At 36.0% G+C, this 15,942-nt stretch overlaps 1 protein-coding gene across 9 annotated transcripts in view; it reads right to left on the bottom strand.

Annotated features, from left to right (window-relative positions):
* Positions 1–15,942, bottom strand: part of KLF8 (KLF transcription factor 8) — a 325,716-nt gene that overhangs the window by 138,710 nt on the left and 171,064 nt on the right. For 4 of the 9 annotated variants that reach the window (XM_070605590.1, XM_070605586.1, XM_070605585.1 and 1 more), the window contains one exon: positions 10,381–10,454. Coding sequence is in view for 5 of the 9 variants with exons in the window: in XM_070605586.1 (XP_070461687.1) it covers positions 10,381–10,452 (72 nt within the window). In the remaining 4 variants the exon portion in view is untranslated. Of the gene's footprint in view, positions 1–115; positions 258–10,380; positions 10,455–11,755; positions 11,827–12,801; positions 12,864–15,942 lie in introns of those variants that run through there. The other 5 variants (XM_070605588.1, XM_070605589.1, XM_070605591.1 and 2 more) reach the window with 4 other exon arrangements.

Here is a 15,942-nt window from a genome sequence, read left to right as displayed (position 1 = left end):
ATCACAAGACTTTGAAAGAAATGTTAGAAGCCCAGTTTGGGTTTTATTGTTTTAATAACTTCCCCAAAGCATATCATCGCACCTTCCCTTCTGTATATATTATGTTAAAGAGTACCTGTTATGCCTAAGTGAATCCAGACTGTAGCAAAGATTTTCTGGCTTATGAATGATGTATTCTGCAAGTAAGCTTCCTCAAGAAACAGACTATGCTCAAAAGCCGCTCTCAAGGTTGACCTCACTGTTTCTTGCTTTGTGGCCTGAAGACATAATAGGACAAACATTCCATATCTACACATTACTATGGCAAATAACTTTTTCTGTGCACTGAGAATTCTCTTTTCAATATGGTCAAAAAAATTTTAATGAGAATTCTTATATATAGTCTGATTTCTTCTATATTATTAACATAACTTCCCCTATCGTTAAAAAAAAGCAACATATGATCTCCCTTACCTTCTCCTTGTACATAGCATACTATACTTAAAGTTATGAAGAAAACATAAAGTAAGGAGTGAGTGAGTTTTTAGCCCTAGAGTTTTGTTGATTTTTAAGAATTTTCACCAAGATGACTCAAGATGGCTCCCCATTCTAGTCTTCATTCAATATAATTATCACAGCTTTAGAAGCTCATCTGAGGATTGATTTAAAGCTGTGCCATTGAATTTTTCTTTTTAAGTCACCTCCTTTCATCTTCAGCATTGTGTGATGACTTAGGTTTTTAAGTGTTCTGTAGTCAGTCACTATCACTTTTCAAAGGGAGAAAATAGCTACTTTATCTATTTGCTATTTTAAAACTTTTGGCTGCAGTTTTCTAACATTTCTGAGTCTACGAAGAAGTTTGGGTATGAAAAAAAAATACAGAAACTTGGGTGGTTTGGAGAGAAGTTTAATTTCCATAGCCTTTCTCCCCAAATGTTCAGAATCCTAATCAGATTTGAAGCCAATCTGAGTTGACAAAAAGGAGTTATTTATTAATATATAACCAAAGATGATCAATAAAGGGAGGTAGGACCCTCAATTCTAAAAGGAAACCCAGAGAAAAGGTGGTTAATTTCACAAATATTTAATCCCTTGAGAATTTGATAAAGATAGGTAGAAAGGCCTGGGAGCATCAGGGGAATCAACTGTTTAAAACAGCTCTAATTTAGAGCTTGAAAGTAGGAAGGCAAGACTAGAAAGAAAAGGAAAGTAAAAAATACTCCAGACAGCACAGTAGGGGGAAAGGAGAGTAAGGAGCATTGTCATGGTAATAAGATAAAGCCTAGACTCCTCCCAACCAGAAAGAAGAAAACTTCTTTTGTACACAGGTCCCTTCTAGCTTCACTCTGGGCTTAGACTAATAATTTTCATGCCTCAGTATACATGCATGCACATACACACATATACCTGCACATTCACTGTTTAAGTCAAAAAGTTAGTTTAACCTTCTGAAACTCCAATCCTTCTCCAATAAAGACATCAGGTATTAGAGAAAGGAGAGGTAGATGGAGTTGGATATTATTAGAAAGCTAGACCTAGTCTAAATCTAGAGGGAATTCAAATCTTACATCACCACCATCTCAATAATGCCCGAAAATGGAACACTATAAGACAAAATAATTTATCAGTTTGTATATACTAATGAACTAGACAATCCTAAGAGCCTGGGAGAAAGTGTCAAGCATAGTAGCAGCCACATCCAGGCAAAATAAGGTCAGAAATATGCATATATATGTTTGTACAAATGTATGTATATGTGTGCACATATTCATTCATTAGGTATTTGATTAGTACTAGCATGAAAATATGGAAATATTACCTAGCATTTCATTCTATGGAAAATATGAAAAATAATAAAATGAAACAGTTTTTCTCCCTCAAAGCATCTAAGATGGTTTTTGGGTAGTGCATGGATATGTTATTTTATTTAAATAATTAAATATTTATTTATTATATATTAGGAAAAAATATATATATAAGACATTGGAGTGGGCTGAATGGTGTTCCCCAAAAAGATATGTTGACATCCTGATAATTCTAAGAACCCATGAATGTTACCTTATTTGGAATGAGTCTTTGCAGACATAATTAAGCTAAGGATCTTGAGGAGATTATCCTGGATTATTTAGGTGGGCCCAAAATTCAATGGTAAGTGTCCTTATAAGAGGCACACAGACGAGAGACACAGAGGAGAAATCAATGTGAAGATGTAGTCAGAGTGCTGAGGCAACAAGCCAAGAAATACCTACATCAACCAGAAGGGGGAACAGGCAAGGAACAGATTTTCCCCTAGAGCCTTAAAAGAGATTGTGGCACTGACGATAACTTGGTTTTGGACTTCTCGCCTTTAGGATTGTGAAAGAATAAATTTCTGTTGTTTAAAGCCACCCAATTTGTGCTAATTTGTTGTGGCAGCCCTAGGAAACTAATACTCCATATCAAACCCAGAATTCTCCAGATTACTTAGGACAAAACTAATACAGGTATTTATTTACTTATTTTTAAATGAGCTAATTTTTAAAAAGAAAGTAAATAATATTAATGATAACAATACGGCAAAAACTGTTAAGGTAGTATATAAATAATTGAAATTTGAAAGACAAAGAATACCACTGTGAAAACAAGAAATATTTACATGAAGCAGTTGACAATTAGAGAACAAGTAATAAGCAGAGCCACATGAGCGACTGATAAGGATAATTTAGCATTCCAGGACCTCAAGTGCACTAGAGATTAGTGAGAGTTGGAGCTATCAGTAAAAGTTTTACAGAAGGGATGGAATTGGAATTTGGGCCCTAAGGAAAGTGTGGGATTTCATAAATTAGAGAGGCTGATTGAAGCACATTCCAGGCAGAAAGAATGGTGTGGGGAAAGGTGCCACAGAGAAACTTTTAGAAATGTATGACTCAATTAGATAATACTATAGAAATATTGTTAATTTTCTTCGGTGTAATAGTATTGATGTATTTATGTAGGAGAATGTGATTATTAGTAGGTGATGCATGCTGAATTATTTAGGGATAAAATTTCTTAATACAAATTACTTTCAAAGGTAAGAAATAAGAGAAAGAGAAACAGAGAGAGAGAAAGAGGGGGGTAGAGAGAGAGAAAGTGAGAGAATATATGCAATTATGTGAGAATACATGCCAAAATGTTAACAACATTAAATTGGAGGGGGGAGACGTATAATACAATATGAACCCAAAAGCTATTCATACACTTTGTCCAAGAAATCCTACTTCTAGGAAATAATCAGAAACTAGAAACAAAGGACAAGTGACAACCAAGTGCTCATTCATTATATGGTAAGGTAATATAGGAATTCAAAGAAGGAGGAGCAGTACATGTGTCCTGAACTAGACAGCCATCCACCAATCCTACCTCATGACACAAACAGATGGACCAAACCAGGAAGCTTCTACTCACAAGGATGTTGCCAGCATTGTATTGCTATGGAACACAAGCTCTGGGCCTTTGTCCCCTTGAACATGGCCATGTACCACAAGCACCCTAGCTTTACTAAAAGTGAGATATCTTGGAAACGTCAAGAAACAAAAAAAGTGCTTAGATCACCACAATTTTCTACATATTGAGTGAATTTCAAAGTACTTTCAAATTCTGGAAACTTAGCATACTTAACTCATGGAAAAACAGTTTTTGAATTGTACATAGCTGAACTGAGTTTTCAAAATAAGGTAGCTATGTATGCTTGACAACAGTTTTCTGACTACTTTTTATTACAAGTCCAATCTATTTTTACCTAACACTTATACTCAGCTTCCTCTTAGTATTAACTATGACTAAGCACCAGAAACCAGCAGAAGTTATGCAACAATTAGCAAATTTTGATGCATTAATAGTCCCTAAATGGCAACAGCTACAAGTAAGGAAAACAAGACATTAAAATGGGTTTAATACCATTAAAACTGCACAAAGGCACCTCATCCATATGCACATGTAACTTAAATTCAATTGTACACCAATGATTAAAAACTTTTTTTTGTAAAATATGACTCCTAAATGTAAGCCAGATACTTTATCTGGTGACTTATCAAAGAAACAGATCAGTACTGGATGCACAAAATTGTATACTAAATTTATAGGTGATTTAAGGGATTTTCAAGGGTAATTTTGACAGTATTTGGGGATCACTTATGCAATGACTTTAGAACTCAACTCTGAGCAAAATGGGACTTCCACATCTAACAGAGTGCTTGACTGTAAAAACCAGATAATCTGTTTTGAGTTCTTATTCTGGGAGGATCCAAGGTCACAATTTTCTTATCTGTAAAATGAGGACATTGAGAACACCTATCTGTGATGGATAATTTTATGTGTCAACTTGGCTGGGCCACAGTGCTCAGGTACTTGGTCAAGTATTATTCTGAATATTTCTGTGAAGGTGTTTCTTGGGTAGGACTAACACTTAAATCACTGGACTTTGAATAAAGCAGATTACCCACCATAATGTGAGTTGGCCTCATTCAACTTCAAGGTCTTAATAGACCAAGATTGACCTCCTCCAAGCAAGAAAGAATTCTTTCAGCAGACTGCCTTTGGACATGAACTGCAACTATTCCCTGGGTCTCCAGTCTGCCAGCCTACCTCATGAGATTTCAGATTCACCAGGGTTCCGCAATCATGTGAGCCAATTCCTTAAAATCTCTTGACGGGGGGCAGGCAAGCCTGTACATGAATGCTTTTAGAGTTGCAGCCCGGCCTGCAGGAATGTTCCACACAGAGTAGCATGGCTCAGCCACTGCATGGACACCCCCTACCAAACACAGAAGCCCAGGAAAACTGCCCTTAAGTTCAGAGGGGGCCCAAGTGCGTGAAAGAAAGCTCCTCTCCACTTCCACATAGCACACCAACTAAACCAGTCCACAGCCAAGGTAGCGGTTCAACACCAGAGTGCCAGCATGTGCATGTGTGACCTGCTAAGTGGCTGTGGCCAGCAGGCAAATGAAGACAAGCCAAATCAGCACAACTTCCAGCAGACATTGTGGGTTCAGAAAACACAGTTTCTGTCTCCCCTAGAAGTGGCAGGTGGAATCTGTGACCTGATATTACTACAAATGCCCCAGCAAAGGGTCAGTTCCTCAAACACCATGACAAACTACAGTGACAATTCACAGAGGAAGAAAAACGACAAGTCTCCAGAAATGAATCCTGAAGCTACAGAAACTTACAAACTAAATAACAGAGAATTCAAAAGAGTTGTCATAAAGAAACTCAACAACTTAGAAGAAAACTCAAAAAGATACTTCAATGAGATCATGAATAAAATTAATGAGCAGAAGGAATATTTCACCAAAGAGATTAAAACTTTAAAAAGAAACCAAACAGCAACTCTTGAGATGGAGAACACAATGAATGAGATAAAAAAAAAATCTAGAAACCTTAAAAAACAGAGCTGACATTATGAAAGACAGAATTAGTGATTCAGAAGAAAGAAATACAGAAATGCTTAAGCTGGAGAACGAGGGAGAACTAAGACAAAAAAACTGAAGAAATTCTTTGAGAAATATCCAACAATTAGGAAATGCAAAATAAGGATTATAGGTATTCAAGAGGGAGAAGTGAGGGAAAAGGAACAGAGAGCTTGTTCAAAGAAATAATAGCTGAGTACTTCCCAAACCTGGGGAAGAAACTGGACATACAAATACATTAAGCCAACAGAACTCATAATTATATGAATGCAAAAAGACCTTCTCCAAAGCCTATAAGAGTAAAACTGGCAGAAGTTGATGACAAAGAAAAAATATTAATGGTAGCAAGGCAGAAGAGTATAATCTACAAAGGAACCTCTATCAGGCTTTCAGCAAATTTCTCAGCAAAAACCTAACAGGCTATGGAGAGATTAGAATGATATAATCAAAACACTGAAAAACAAAAACTTTCAGCAAAGGATACTCTATCCACTGAAACTATCCTTCAGATACGATGGAAAACTAAAAGCTTTCCTGGATACAAAAGCTAAGGGAGTTCATTGCCTCTAGACCTCCCTTACAAGAAATGACCAAGGATGCCCTCATACCTGAAACAAAAAGGCAAAGGACTACAAAGATTTGAGAAAGGAGATAAATAGACAGACAAAAATCAAAAAATTGCAGCTCGCTATCAGAAAAGGTTAGCAAATACTTAATTATAAAAGTAAAGATAAAAAGAAGGAAAGCATCAAAAATAACTATAAACACCTCAATTTATTCACAAACTCACAACACAAAATGGAATAATTTGTTATGATAAAAACTTAGGAGGGGAAGACGAAAGGGATGGAAACAGCTTAAGCTAATGAAGATAAGAGGCTATAAGAAAATGGACTATATCACCAAAAAGAAAAAGAAAAAAGGAAAAAAGTGGACTATCCCATCTACAAGATCTTTCATACAAATCTCATGGTAACCACTAAACAAAAAATCAGAGCAGATACACAAATAAATAAAGAGAAAACTCAGAAATCCATCACAGAAAACCACCAAACTGAAATCATAGTCAGAAACACAAGGGAAGAGAAAATAGTGGAAATATAGAAAAACCAGAAAATGAGACATAAAATGGCACTATCAAGCCCTCTTATATCAATACACACTTTAAATGTAAATGGATTGAATTCACCAATTGAAAGACACAAAGTGGCTGGATGGATTAAAAAGCAAGACCCAACAATATGCTGCCTCCAGGAAACACATCTCAGCTCTAAAGGCAAACACTTGTTTGGAGTGAAGGGATAGAAGATTATACTTGAAGCAAATAGGAAGCAAAAGGAAGTAGGTGTTGCCATACTTATATAAGACACAGCAGACTTCAAGATAATGAAATTCAAAGGCAATGAGAGACAAAGAAGGGCAGTATATTATGATAAAAGGGACATTCTACCAAGGTGACATAACACTTATGAATATATATGCATGTAACACAGGACCACCAAAGTATATAAAGGAACCACTAGCAGACCTACAGGGAAAAATTAACAGCAACACAATTATAGTAGGACACCTCAACACCCCACTTACAAAAATGGATAATCATCCACAAAGAAAGTCAACAAGGAAATAGTGGAATTAAATGAAAAACTAGACCAGATGGACTTAATAGTTATATATATAGAACATCCCATCCCAAAACAGCAGAATACACATTCTTCACAAGTGCACATGGAACATTATCAAAGATAGACCATATGTTGGGAAACAAGGCAAGCCTCAATAAATTTAAGAAGATTGAAATCATAGGAAGCATCTTTCCCAAATACAATGCTATGAAACTAGAAATTCATGACAAGAAAATATCTGGAAATTCACAAATATGTGCAGACAAATCAACATGCTACCACACAACAACTGGATCCATGAAGAAATCAAAGGAGAAATCAAAAAATACCTGGAGACAAATGAAAATGAAAATACAACATACCAACTCTTATAGGATACAGCAAAAGCTGTTCTAAGAGGGAAATTCAGAGCAATACAGGTCCACTTCAACAAACAAGAAAAACCTCAAATAAGTAATCTTAAACTACACCCAACAGAGTTAGAAAAAGAAGAACAAACAAAGCCCAAAGTCAGCAGAAAGAGGGAAATAATGAAAAATAGAGAAGAAATAAATCAAATAGAAACTAAAAAAAAGTAGAGAGGATCAGAGAAACTAAGAGCCAGTTCTTTGAGATGACAAACAAAATAGAAAAATTCAGCCAGACTCCCTAAGGAAAAAATGGAGAAGGCTCAAATAAATAAAATTAGAAATGAAAGAAGAGAAATTACAACAGACACCACAGAAATACAAAGGATTAGAAGAAAATACTATGAAAAACTACATGCCAACAAATTGGATAACCTAGAAGAAATGGATAAATTCTTAGTGATACAACCACTCAAAATTGAATTAAGAGGAAACAGAGAATCTGAATAGACCAATCACAGGTAAAGAGATTGAAACAGTAATCAAAAATCTCCCCAAAAATAAAATTCCAGGACCAGATGACTTCTCTGGAGAATTCTACCAAACATTCAATGAAGATTTAATACCTATCCCTCTCAAAGCATTCTGAAAAACTGAAGAAGACAGGACACTTCTTAACTCATTCTACAAGGCCCACATTACCCTGATACCAAAAGCAGACAAGGACAACACAAAGAAGGAAAATTACCGGCCAATGTCGCTGATGAATATAGATGCAAAAATCCTCAACAAAATATTGGCAAACAGAATACAGCAACACATTAAAAAGATCATACACCATGATCAAGTGGGGTTTATACCAGGGACATAGGGATGGTTTGACATCTGCAAATTGAACAATGTGATAAACGATGTTAACAAAATGAGGAATAAAAATCATCTCAATAAACGTAGATAAAGCATTTGACAAGATCCAACATCCATTTATGATAAAAATTTTCAATAAAATGGGTATAGAAAGAAAGTACCTCAACATAATAAAGGCCATACATGACAAACCCACAGCCAACATCACACTCAATGGAGAAAAACTAAAAGCCATCCCTCTGAGAACAAGAACAAGACAAGGGTGCCCACTCTTGTCATTCCTATTCATTGTAGTAGTGGAAGTTTAGACCAGAGCAATTAGGCAAGAAAAAGAAATAAAAGGTGTCCAAATTGGAAAGGAAGAAGTGACACTTTCACTGTTTGAGGATGACACGATCCTATATATAGAAAACCCTAAAGAATCTACCCCAAAACTATTAGAAATCATCAACAACTATAGTGAAGTTGCAGGGTACAAAACCAACTTACAAAAATCAGTTGCATTTCTATACTCTAATAATGAACTAGCAGAAAGAGAACTCAAGAATATGATCCCATTTCCAATTGCAACAGAAAGAATAAAATATCTAGGAATAAATTTAATCTAGGAGGTGAATGACCTATACAAGGAAAACTATAAGACATCACTGAAATTTCCAACTGAGAGGAAATATTTGCAAATTGTATATCTGACAAGGAGTTAATTTCCTATATATATATATAAAGAACCCAACAACAAAAAAACACCTCAATCAAAAAATGGGCAGAGGATATGAACAGACATTTTTCTCAGGAAGGTATACTATGGCCAACAGGCACATGAAAAGATGTTCAAAATCACTATTAGGGAAATGCAAATCAAAACTACAATGAGATATCACCTTACACCAGTCAGAATAGTTATAATTACCATGACATAAAATAACAAATGTTGGAGAGGATGTGGAGAAAAGGGAATTCTCAAGCATTGCTGGTGGGACTGCAAACTGGTGCAGCCACTAGAGAAAACAGTATGGAGATTATCAAAAAATTAAAAATAGAAATACCATATGATCCAGCTATCCCAGTTCTTTATCCAAAGAACTTGAAATCAATAATTCAATGAGATTTATGCATCTCTATGTTCATTGCAGCATTTTCACAATAGCCAAGAGATGGAAGCAATCCAAGTTCCCATCAACTAATGAATGGATAAAGAAGATGTGGTATATATACACAATGGAAAACTACTCAGCCATAAAAAAAGAAAAAACTGTCCCATATGCAACAACATGGATGGATCTTGAGGGTATGATCTTAACAAATATTTTGCTTATTTGCCAGACAAAGACAAACGCCTCATGATTTCACTCATATGTGGGTGATAAACACATAGATAAAGAGAACGTATTAGTGGTTACCAGAGGGGAACGGGGTTGGGGGATGAGTGAAAGGGGTAAAGGGACACATATATATGGTGACGGATAAAAATTAGACAATTAGTGGTGAGCATGATGCAGTCTATACCGAAACTGATAACTAGTAATGTACATCTGAAATTACACAATGTTATAAACCAGTATGATCTCAATAAAATGATTGAAAAAAATCAACAGTTAGGGATAGATATATATTTTTATCACATATATATAAGATATAAGATCTCAAATATAAACATACATAATTTATATATAAATATATAGGTATATATATTTTATTTATATTTATAGATATATACATAAAGAGGGAGATTGAGACATATACATTCTGTTGCTTTTGTTTCTCTGAAGAACCCTGACTAATAAGCTATCCAACAGACTTATTGTGAGGATTAAATAAGACAATGTATTTAATCTTCAGAGTGCCTGGAATATGGAATAATGCTACATAAATTGTTACTGTTGTCTATCAAGTGTCTAATCTTGACCCTATAGCCTTGATCCCAGAAGCCATGTTTCTATTAGGCCAGAGCTACTCCCTACTTGAACTTCAAATTCAGGCATTTAGGTACTTCCTGGAAGCCTCCTTTCCTTTACTCCTTCTCAGTCCTCAACACATTGTCAGAAAGAAAAATGTGCTTCAGCTCTATAATGATTACCAGGTACTCAACACTATTATGACTCAACATTAATATCTCATTTTCTGATAACTGACCTGTTTGAACACATGCATTGAGCCACTCTCTGAATTTAGTTGGACCTCCAAGTTGTTTATGGGTTGATCCATATCTGGAACAGAGACAAGGGAAAGATGATTTTAAAATAAGATCTAACTCACTAAATGCATACAGTATGCCACTTACCTTTGGTTACAGTTGTTTCTGTTCTATGAACATTATTTCTCAGGACTTAGTAGATACTGAGAAGTCAGCATTTGGACAACATTCTAATTTGGATATTCTACTCATCAAGATGGTCCTGACTTGTCCCAAACAATATTAGCTGCCCCCCCCCAAATCCTGTATGCTTGTGAATTTACTACTTCTCACCTTTCCAACCCTTCCTATTTTAATAGGAATATTAGCATAGACACATAGTTTCTAGAATCCTCCCCTTCCTGGTCTAGTTCTCATTCTAAGAAGTTCGATGTTCCTATATGGATATTTACCCTAATGAACTTATTTACACATCAGTGCCAAATCTCTCTAAAGAAGCATTTTATCTGTCTACCTCTGTTACACATACAAATTAGGTAGCGTTAATATAATCAGTGTTCTATTTCCTTGTTAGATAGCTTTTCTCCTATGAAAGGAGAGATTTGGTGGCCTCATTCAGCTGCCCTACACCATCACAATCATTCCCACCAGAAGCACCTACCAGTACCTCTTTAACCAGATTTCCTTTGATCTATCAATAGTTGGATCTCATAAGAGAGGAAAACGTAGGGCAAGGAAGAAATATCTACAGGTTTCTTATGACTTAATTGGTCAGATTTCACATCATGCTGTCTCCAATTATAATCAGTTTCCTCATTTATGATATGGTTGAATTTCAAAAGGTAGTCGATAAATCAGATAACTGTTTTGGATGTAAATCACATTTACCCACAGAAATGTTCATTTTATAGGTCACTTCACAATTGCCATTTAAGACCTAATGTAATTAAAATACAACAAATGCACAATCAGCAAGGAAACAAAATTATAATATAGCCACACCAACAAGTAAACGATAAACCTAAAAACAATTCTTTTATTTATTGAATGTCAGAAAATGAGGAACCAGTCCTTATTAGATAGCAATAACACACAAAGAATGTTCTATTGGGATTATGCGGAAAACTTTTATGCCACTATCAAAGAGTCTGCAAAATTTTGACACTTTAAAATATTTCCAGTTTTATCTCAAAACACATACATTTTATTTTCTTTCATTCAAATATATGAGAACTGCTACATATACATCCATCATCCACCAAATATTTGTTGCATAATTACTATGTCAGAGATTATACTAGGCCCATTGTTATCAGTTTTGGATCTGGGTCAACCAGACATAGAGAGTCAGCAAGTGTAGCAGAGAACACTGACCTGGGAGTTAGATGCCCAGGAATCACATCCTTTGTCAAGGTCTTTTTCTTTGTAAGCCTCAACTTCTCCATCTGGAATTAAAAGATTTCAAATTGTTCTCTGCACAGTTCTAAGGCTTCCATGAAGCCTCTTTGGGACTGGGGGTTGGGGTTAATGTAGGAACAAGCATAGTAGAAGTCAGATGCAGAAAACTCTGATTTCTATTAGACTGTGAGCTCTTTGTAGGCAGAGATTTTCATCTTTGATGTTTTTTCCAGTGATATATTTCAAGGGCTTAGAACAGTGCCTGGCACATGGTAGGTGTTCAAGACATTTCTGAAGTTTTTCGATGAGAGTGACAGAAAAGGAGAATGAGGAAGTGTTGTTTTCTCAAGGAATGGGACAAGAGTGGGAAAGAATGAAAGAAAATTAGAGGAGTTATGTATGAGAGACGTTTGAGTTGTAATTACCGATGAAGTATGATGTTCCAGAAGGGCAGCTTTTTCTGATTTCAAGGAGGAAAGGAAAAGGAGGTACTATGGTAGAAAAAGAATGTTAGGTGAGATAACACTCATCTAGTCCACGTCGGGGCACCATGAGGCCAGGAAATCTTTCTTGGTTGCTGCCAGAAAAATCTATAGGAAAGCATCATGGCACAGTGAGCATTCCATGTAATCTCTCGCTTCCACCATAAAATGAAAAAAAAACATTCATATTCCAACAGAGGACATCCAAACACAACACAAAAGACGTCAGAGAGACTCATGCAGCCATACGATGGAGAGGCTGGAGGACCCCTCAGAGGAATGGAGTAAGAGAAAACTTCACTCCCTTCTGAAAAGACTGTGATCTGACACCATGGGCTGCCTCCGAGGGGGAAAGGGAGAGGGTACGTTTGTTGACAGGAACATCAAAGATATCAAGGGCCCTTGCAGCATAGAGGGAATCCCTCTACTGGGGTGAAAGCTATCACAGGGGGTGACCTCATCAAGCCAACATTCCAAGAGAGCAGATAGTGAGAACAGAGTGAGAAAACCCCATGAGCATGCAGAAGAAAGTATCCCTACCCTCCACCTGCCCAGCACTGGCTCCAGTGCCTGATCTTGGTTGAATGCAGAGAGCTCAGAATACACGGCTGTTGATCCCCACCCAGTGGCAATATGCAATAACTGTGACCAAATAATACCATGATGCACAAAAACAGAGCCACGCCCTCTAGCAGTATCAAAAATTATATTAAATCTCCAGACCAGAGAGAAAATGACAAGCACCCAGAACTCAGTACTGAGGACACAGAAATATGTAATCTAAATGACAGAGCATTCAAAATAGCTATTATCAAAAAAAAAATGCAAGTTAAAAGAGAATGTAGAAAAACAATTCAATGAGTTCAGGAGCTACATCACAAAAGAGATTGAAACTATAAAGAAGAATCAATCAGAAATATTGGAGATGAAAGACACAATGGAAGAGATAAAACAAAATATGGATTCCCCAAATGCACAAGCGGACATCGTAGAAGAGCAAATCCGCTTAACCGGGGATAGACATATTAAAATGTTACACAGAGAGGAGGAGAAAAAAGTATGACTAAAAAGAAATGAATAAAGTCTCCTAGAAAAATAAGACTCAAATAAGAAATGCAACATAAGAATTATACGTATTTCAGAGGTAGAAGAGAAGGGGAATGGAGCAGAAAGCTTGCTCAAAGAAATAATACAGAAGTTCCCAAACCTAGGGAAGGAGCTGGAAATCCATGTGGAAGAGACTATCATCTCCTAAATATGTCAATGTAAAAAGACCTACTGCAAGGCATGTAGTAGAGAAACTGGCAAAAGTGAATGACAAAGAAAAAATACTAAGGGCAGCAAGGCAGAAGAAAATAAACTTCAAAGGAACACCCATCAGGCTTTCAGCAGATTTCTCTGCAGAAACCTTACAGGCTAGGAGAAACTAGAATGACATATTCAAATCTTTGAAGGACAGCAACTTTCAGCCCAGAATATTCCATCCAGCAAAAATATCCTTCAGATATGATGGAGAAATAAAAACTTTCCTAGATAAACAAAAGCTAATGGAGTTTGTAGCCACAAGATTCCCCCCCAACAACAAGAAACCCTCAAGAAGCCCCTCATACCTGAAAAAAAGAGGGATAAAGGGGTTACAAAGCATGGAATAAGGAGATAAATAGGTAGACAAAATCAGAAAATTGTAGCTATATATCAGAACAGGTTACCAAATACTCCAGTGTATCATTAAAGATAAAGGGAAGGAAAACATGAAAAACAAATATAATCTTGTCATTTTAACCATAACCTCACAATGCAAGATGGAATTAGATGTGAGAAAAACAACTTAGGAGGGGAAGAGGATAGGGAGTGAATTGGTTTAGTCTAAGGAAATAGGACACCATCATAAAATGGACTATCTTATCTACAAACCTCATGGTAACCACTAAACAAAAGAGCAGAACACAGACACAAATAATAAATAAGGAGAAAACAAAGAAACACAACATAAAAAACTACATAACTCAATTAGCAGATCAAAATACACAGGACAAGAAACAAAGGAAATGCAGGAGCACTGGAAAACATGTGATAAAATGACAGCATTAAGCCCTCATATATCGATACTCACTCTAAACGTAAATGGATTGAATTCTCCAATAAAATGACACAGAGTGGCAAGATGAATTAAAGAACAAGAACCAACAATATGCTGCCTCCAGGAAACACATCTCAGCTCCAATGACAAACACAGGCTCAGAGTGAAGGGATGGAAGACGATACTCCAAGCTCATGGTAAAAAAAAGAAAGCAGGTGCCTCAATACTTATATCAGACAAAGTAGACATCAAGATAAGAAAGGTAAAGAGAGACAAAGAGGGGCAGTATATAATGATCAAAGGGACACTTCACCAAGAAGATGTAACACTTATAAACATCTAGGCACCCAACACAGGAGCACCAAAGTACATAAAGCAACTATTAACAAACCTAAAAGAAGATATTAATAAATAACACAATGATAGTAGGGGACCTCAACACTTCACTCACATCAATGGATAGATCATCCAGACAGAAAATCAACAAGGGAACAGTGGAATTAAATGAAAAGCTAGACCAGTTGGACTCAACAGACATACATAGAATACTCCATCCAAAAACACCAGAATACATATTCTTCTCAAGTGCACATGGAACATTCTCATGATAGACCATATGTTGGGAAACAAGGCAAGCCTCAATAATTTTAAGAAGAATGAAATAATAACAAACATCTTTTCTGATCACAATGCTATAAAGCTAGAAATTAATTACAAGAAAAAAGCTGAGAAAAGGACAAAGATGTGGAGACTAAACAGCATGCTATTGAACAACCAAGAGATTATTGAAGAAATTAAAGGAGAAATCAAAAAATATCTGGAGACAAATGAACATGATAACACACCATTCCAACTTATATTGGATGCAGCAAAAGTAGTATTAAGAGGGAAATTCATCGCAATACAGGCTCACCTTAACAAACAAGAAGAATCCTAAATAAGCAATCACAAACTAAATGTAACTGAATTATAAAAAGTAGAAAAAACAAAGCCTAAAGTCAGCAGAAGGAGAGAAATCATAAAAATCAGGGCAGAAATAAATGCTATTGAAACAAAAAAGGCAGTAGACGGCATCAAAGAAACAAAGAGCTGGTTATTTGAGAAGATGAAGAAAACGGACAAACCCCTATCCAGATTTACAAATAAAAAAAGAGAGAAAGCTCAGATAAATAAAATTAGAAATGAAAGAGGAGAAATAACAATGGATACCACAGAAATACAATGGCTTATAAGAGAATGCTATGAAAAGCTATATGCCACAAAATGGACAATCTACAGGAAATGGATAAATTCTTAGATTATTACAACCTCCCAAGGTTGAATCAAGAAGAAATAATCTCAATAGACCAATCACAAGTTAAGAGATTGAAACAGTAATCAAAAGCATCCCAAAAAATAAAAGCCCAGGACCAGACTGCTTCCCTGGAGAATTCTACCAAACTTTCCAAGATGATTTAATACTTATTATTCTCAAGCTATTCCAAAAACTTATGGAAGATGTAGTGCTTCCTAACACATTCTATGAAGCCAACATCACTCTGATACCAAAGCCTGACAAGGCCAACACAAAAAAGGAAAACTACAGGCCAATATCACTGATG

This window comes from Equus przewalskii, chromosome X, assembly GCF_037783145.1.
Source record: "Equus przewalskii isolate Varuska chromosome X, EquPr2, whole genome shotgun sequence".
NCBI classification, from domain to species: Eukaryota; Metazoa; Chordata; class Mammalia; order Perissodactyla; family Equidae; genus Equus; species Equus przewalskii.
Note: the sequence above shows the minus strand (reverse complement) of the source record. Positions and strands in the feature narration are given on the sequence as shown.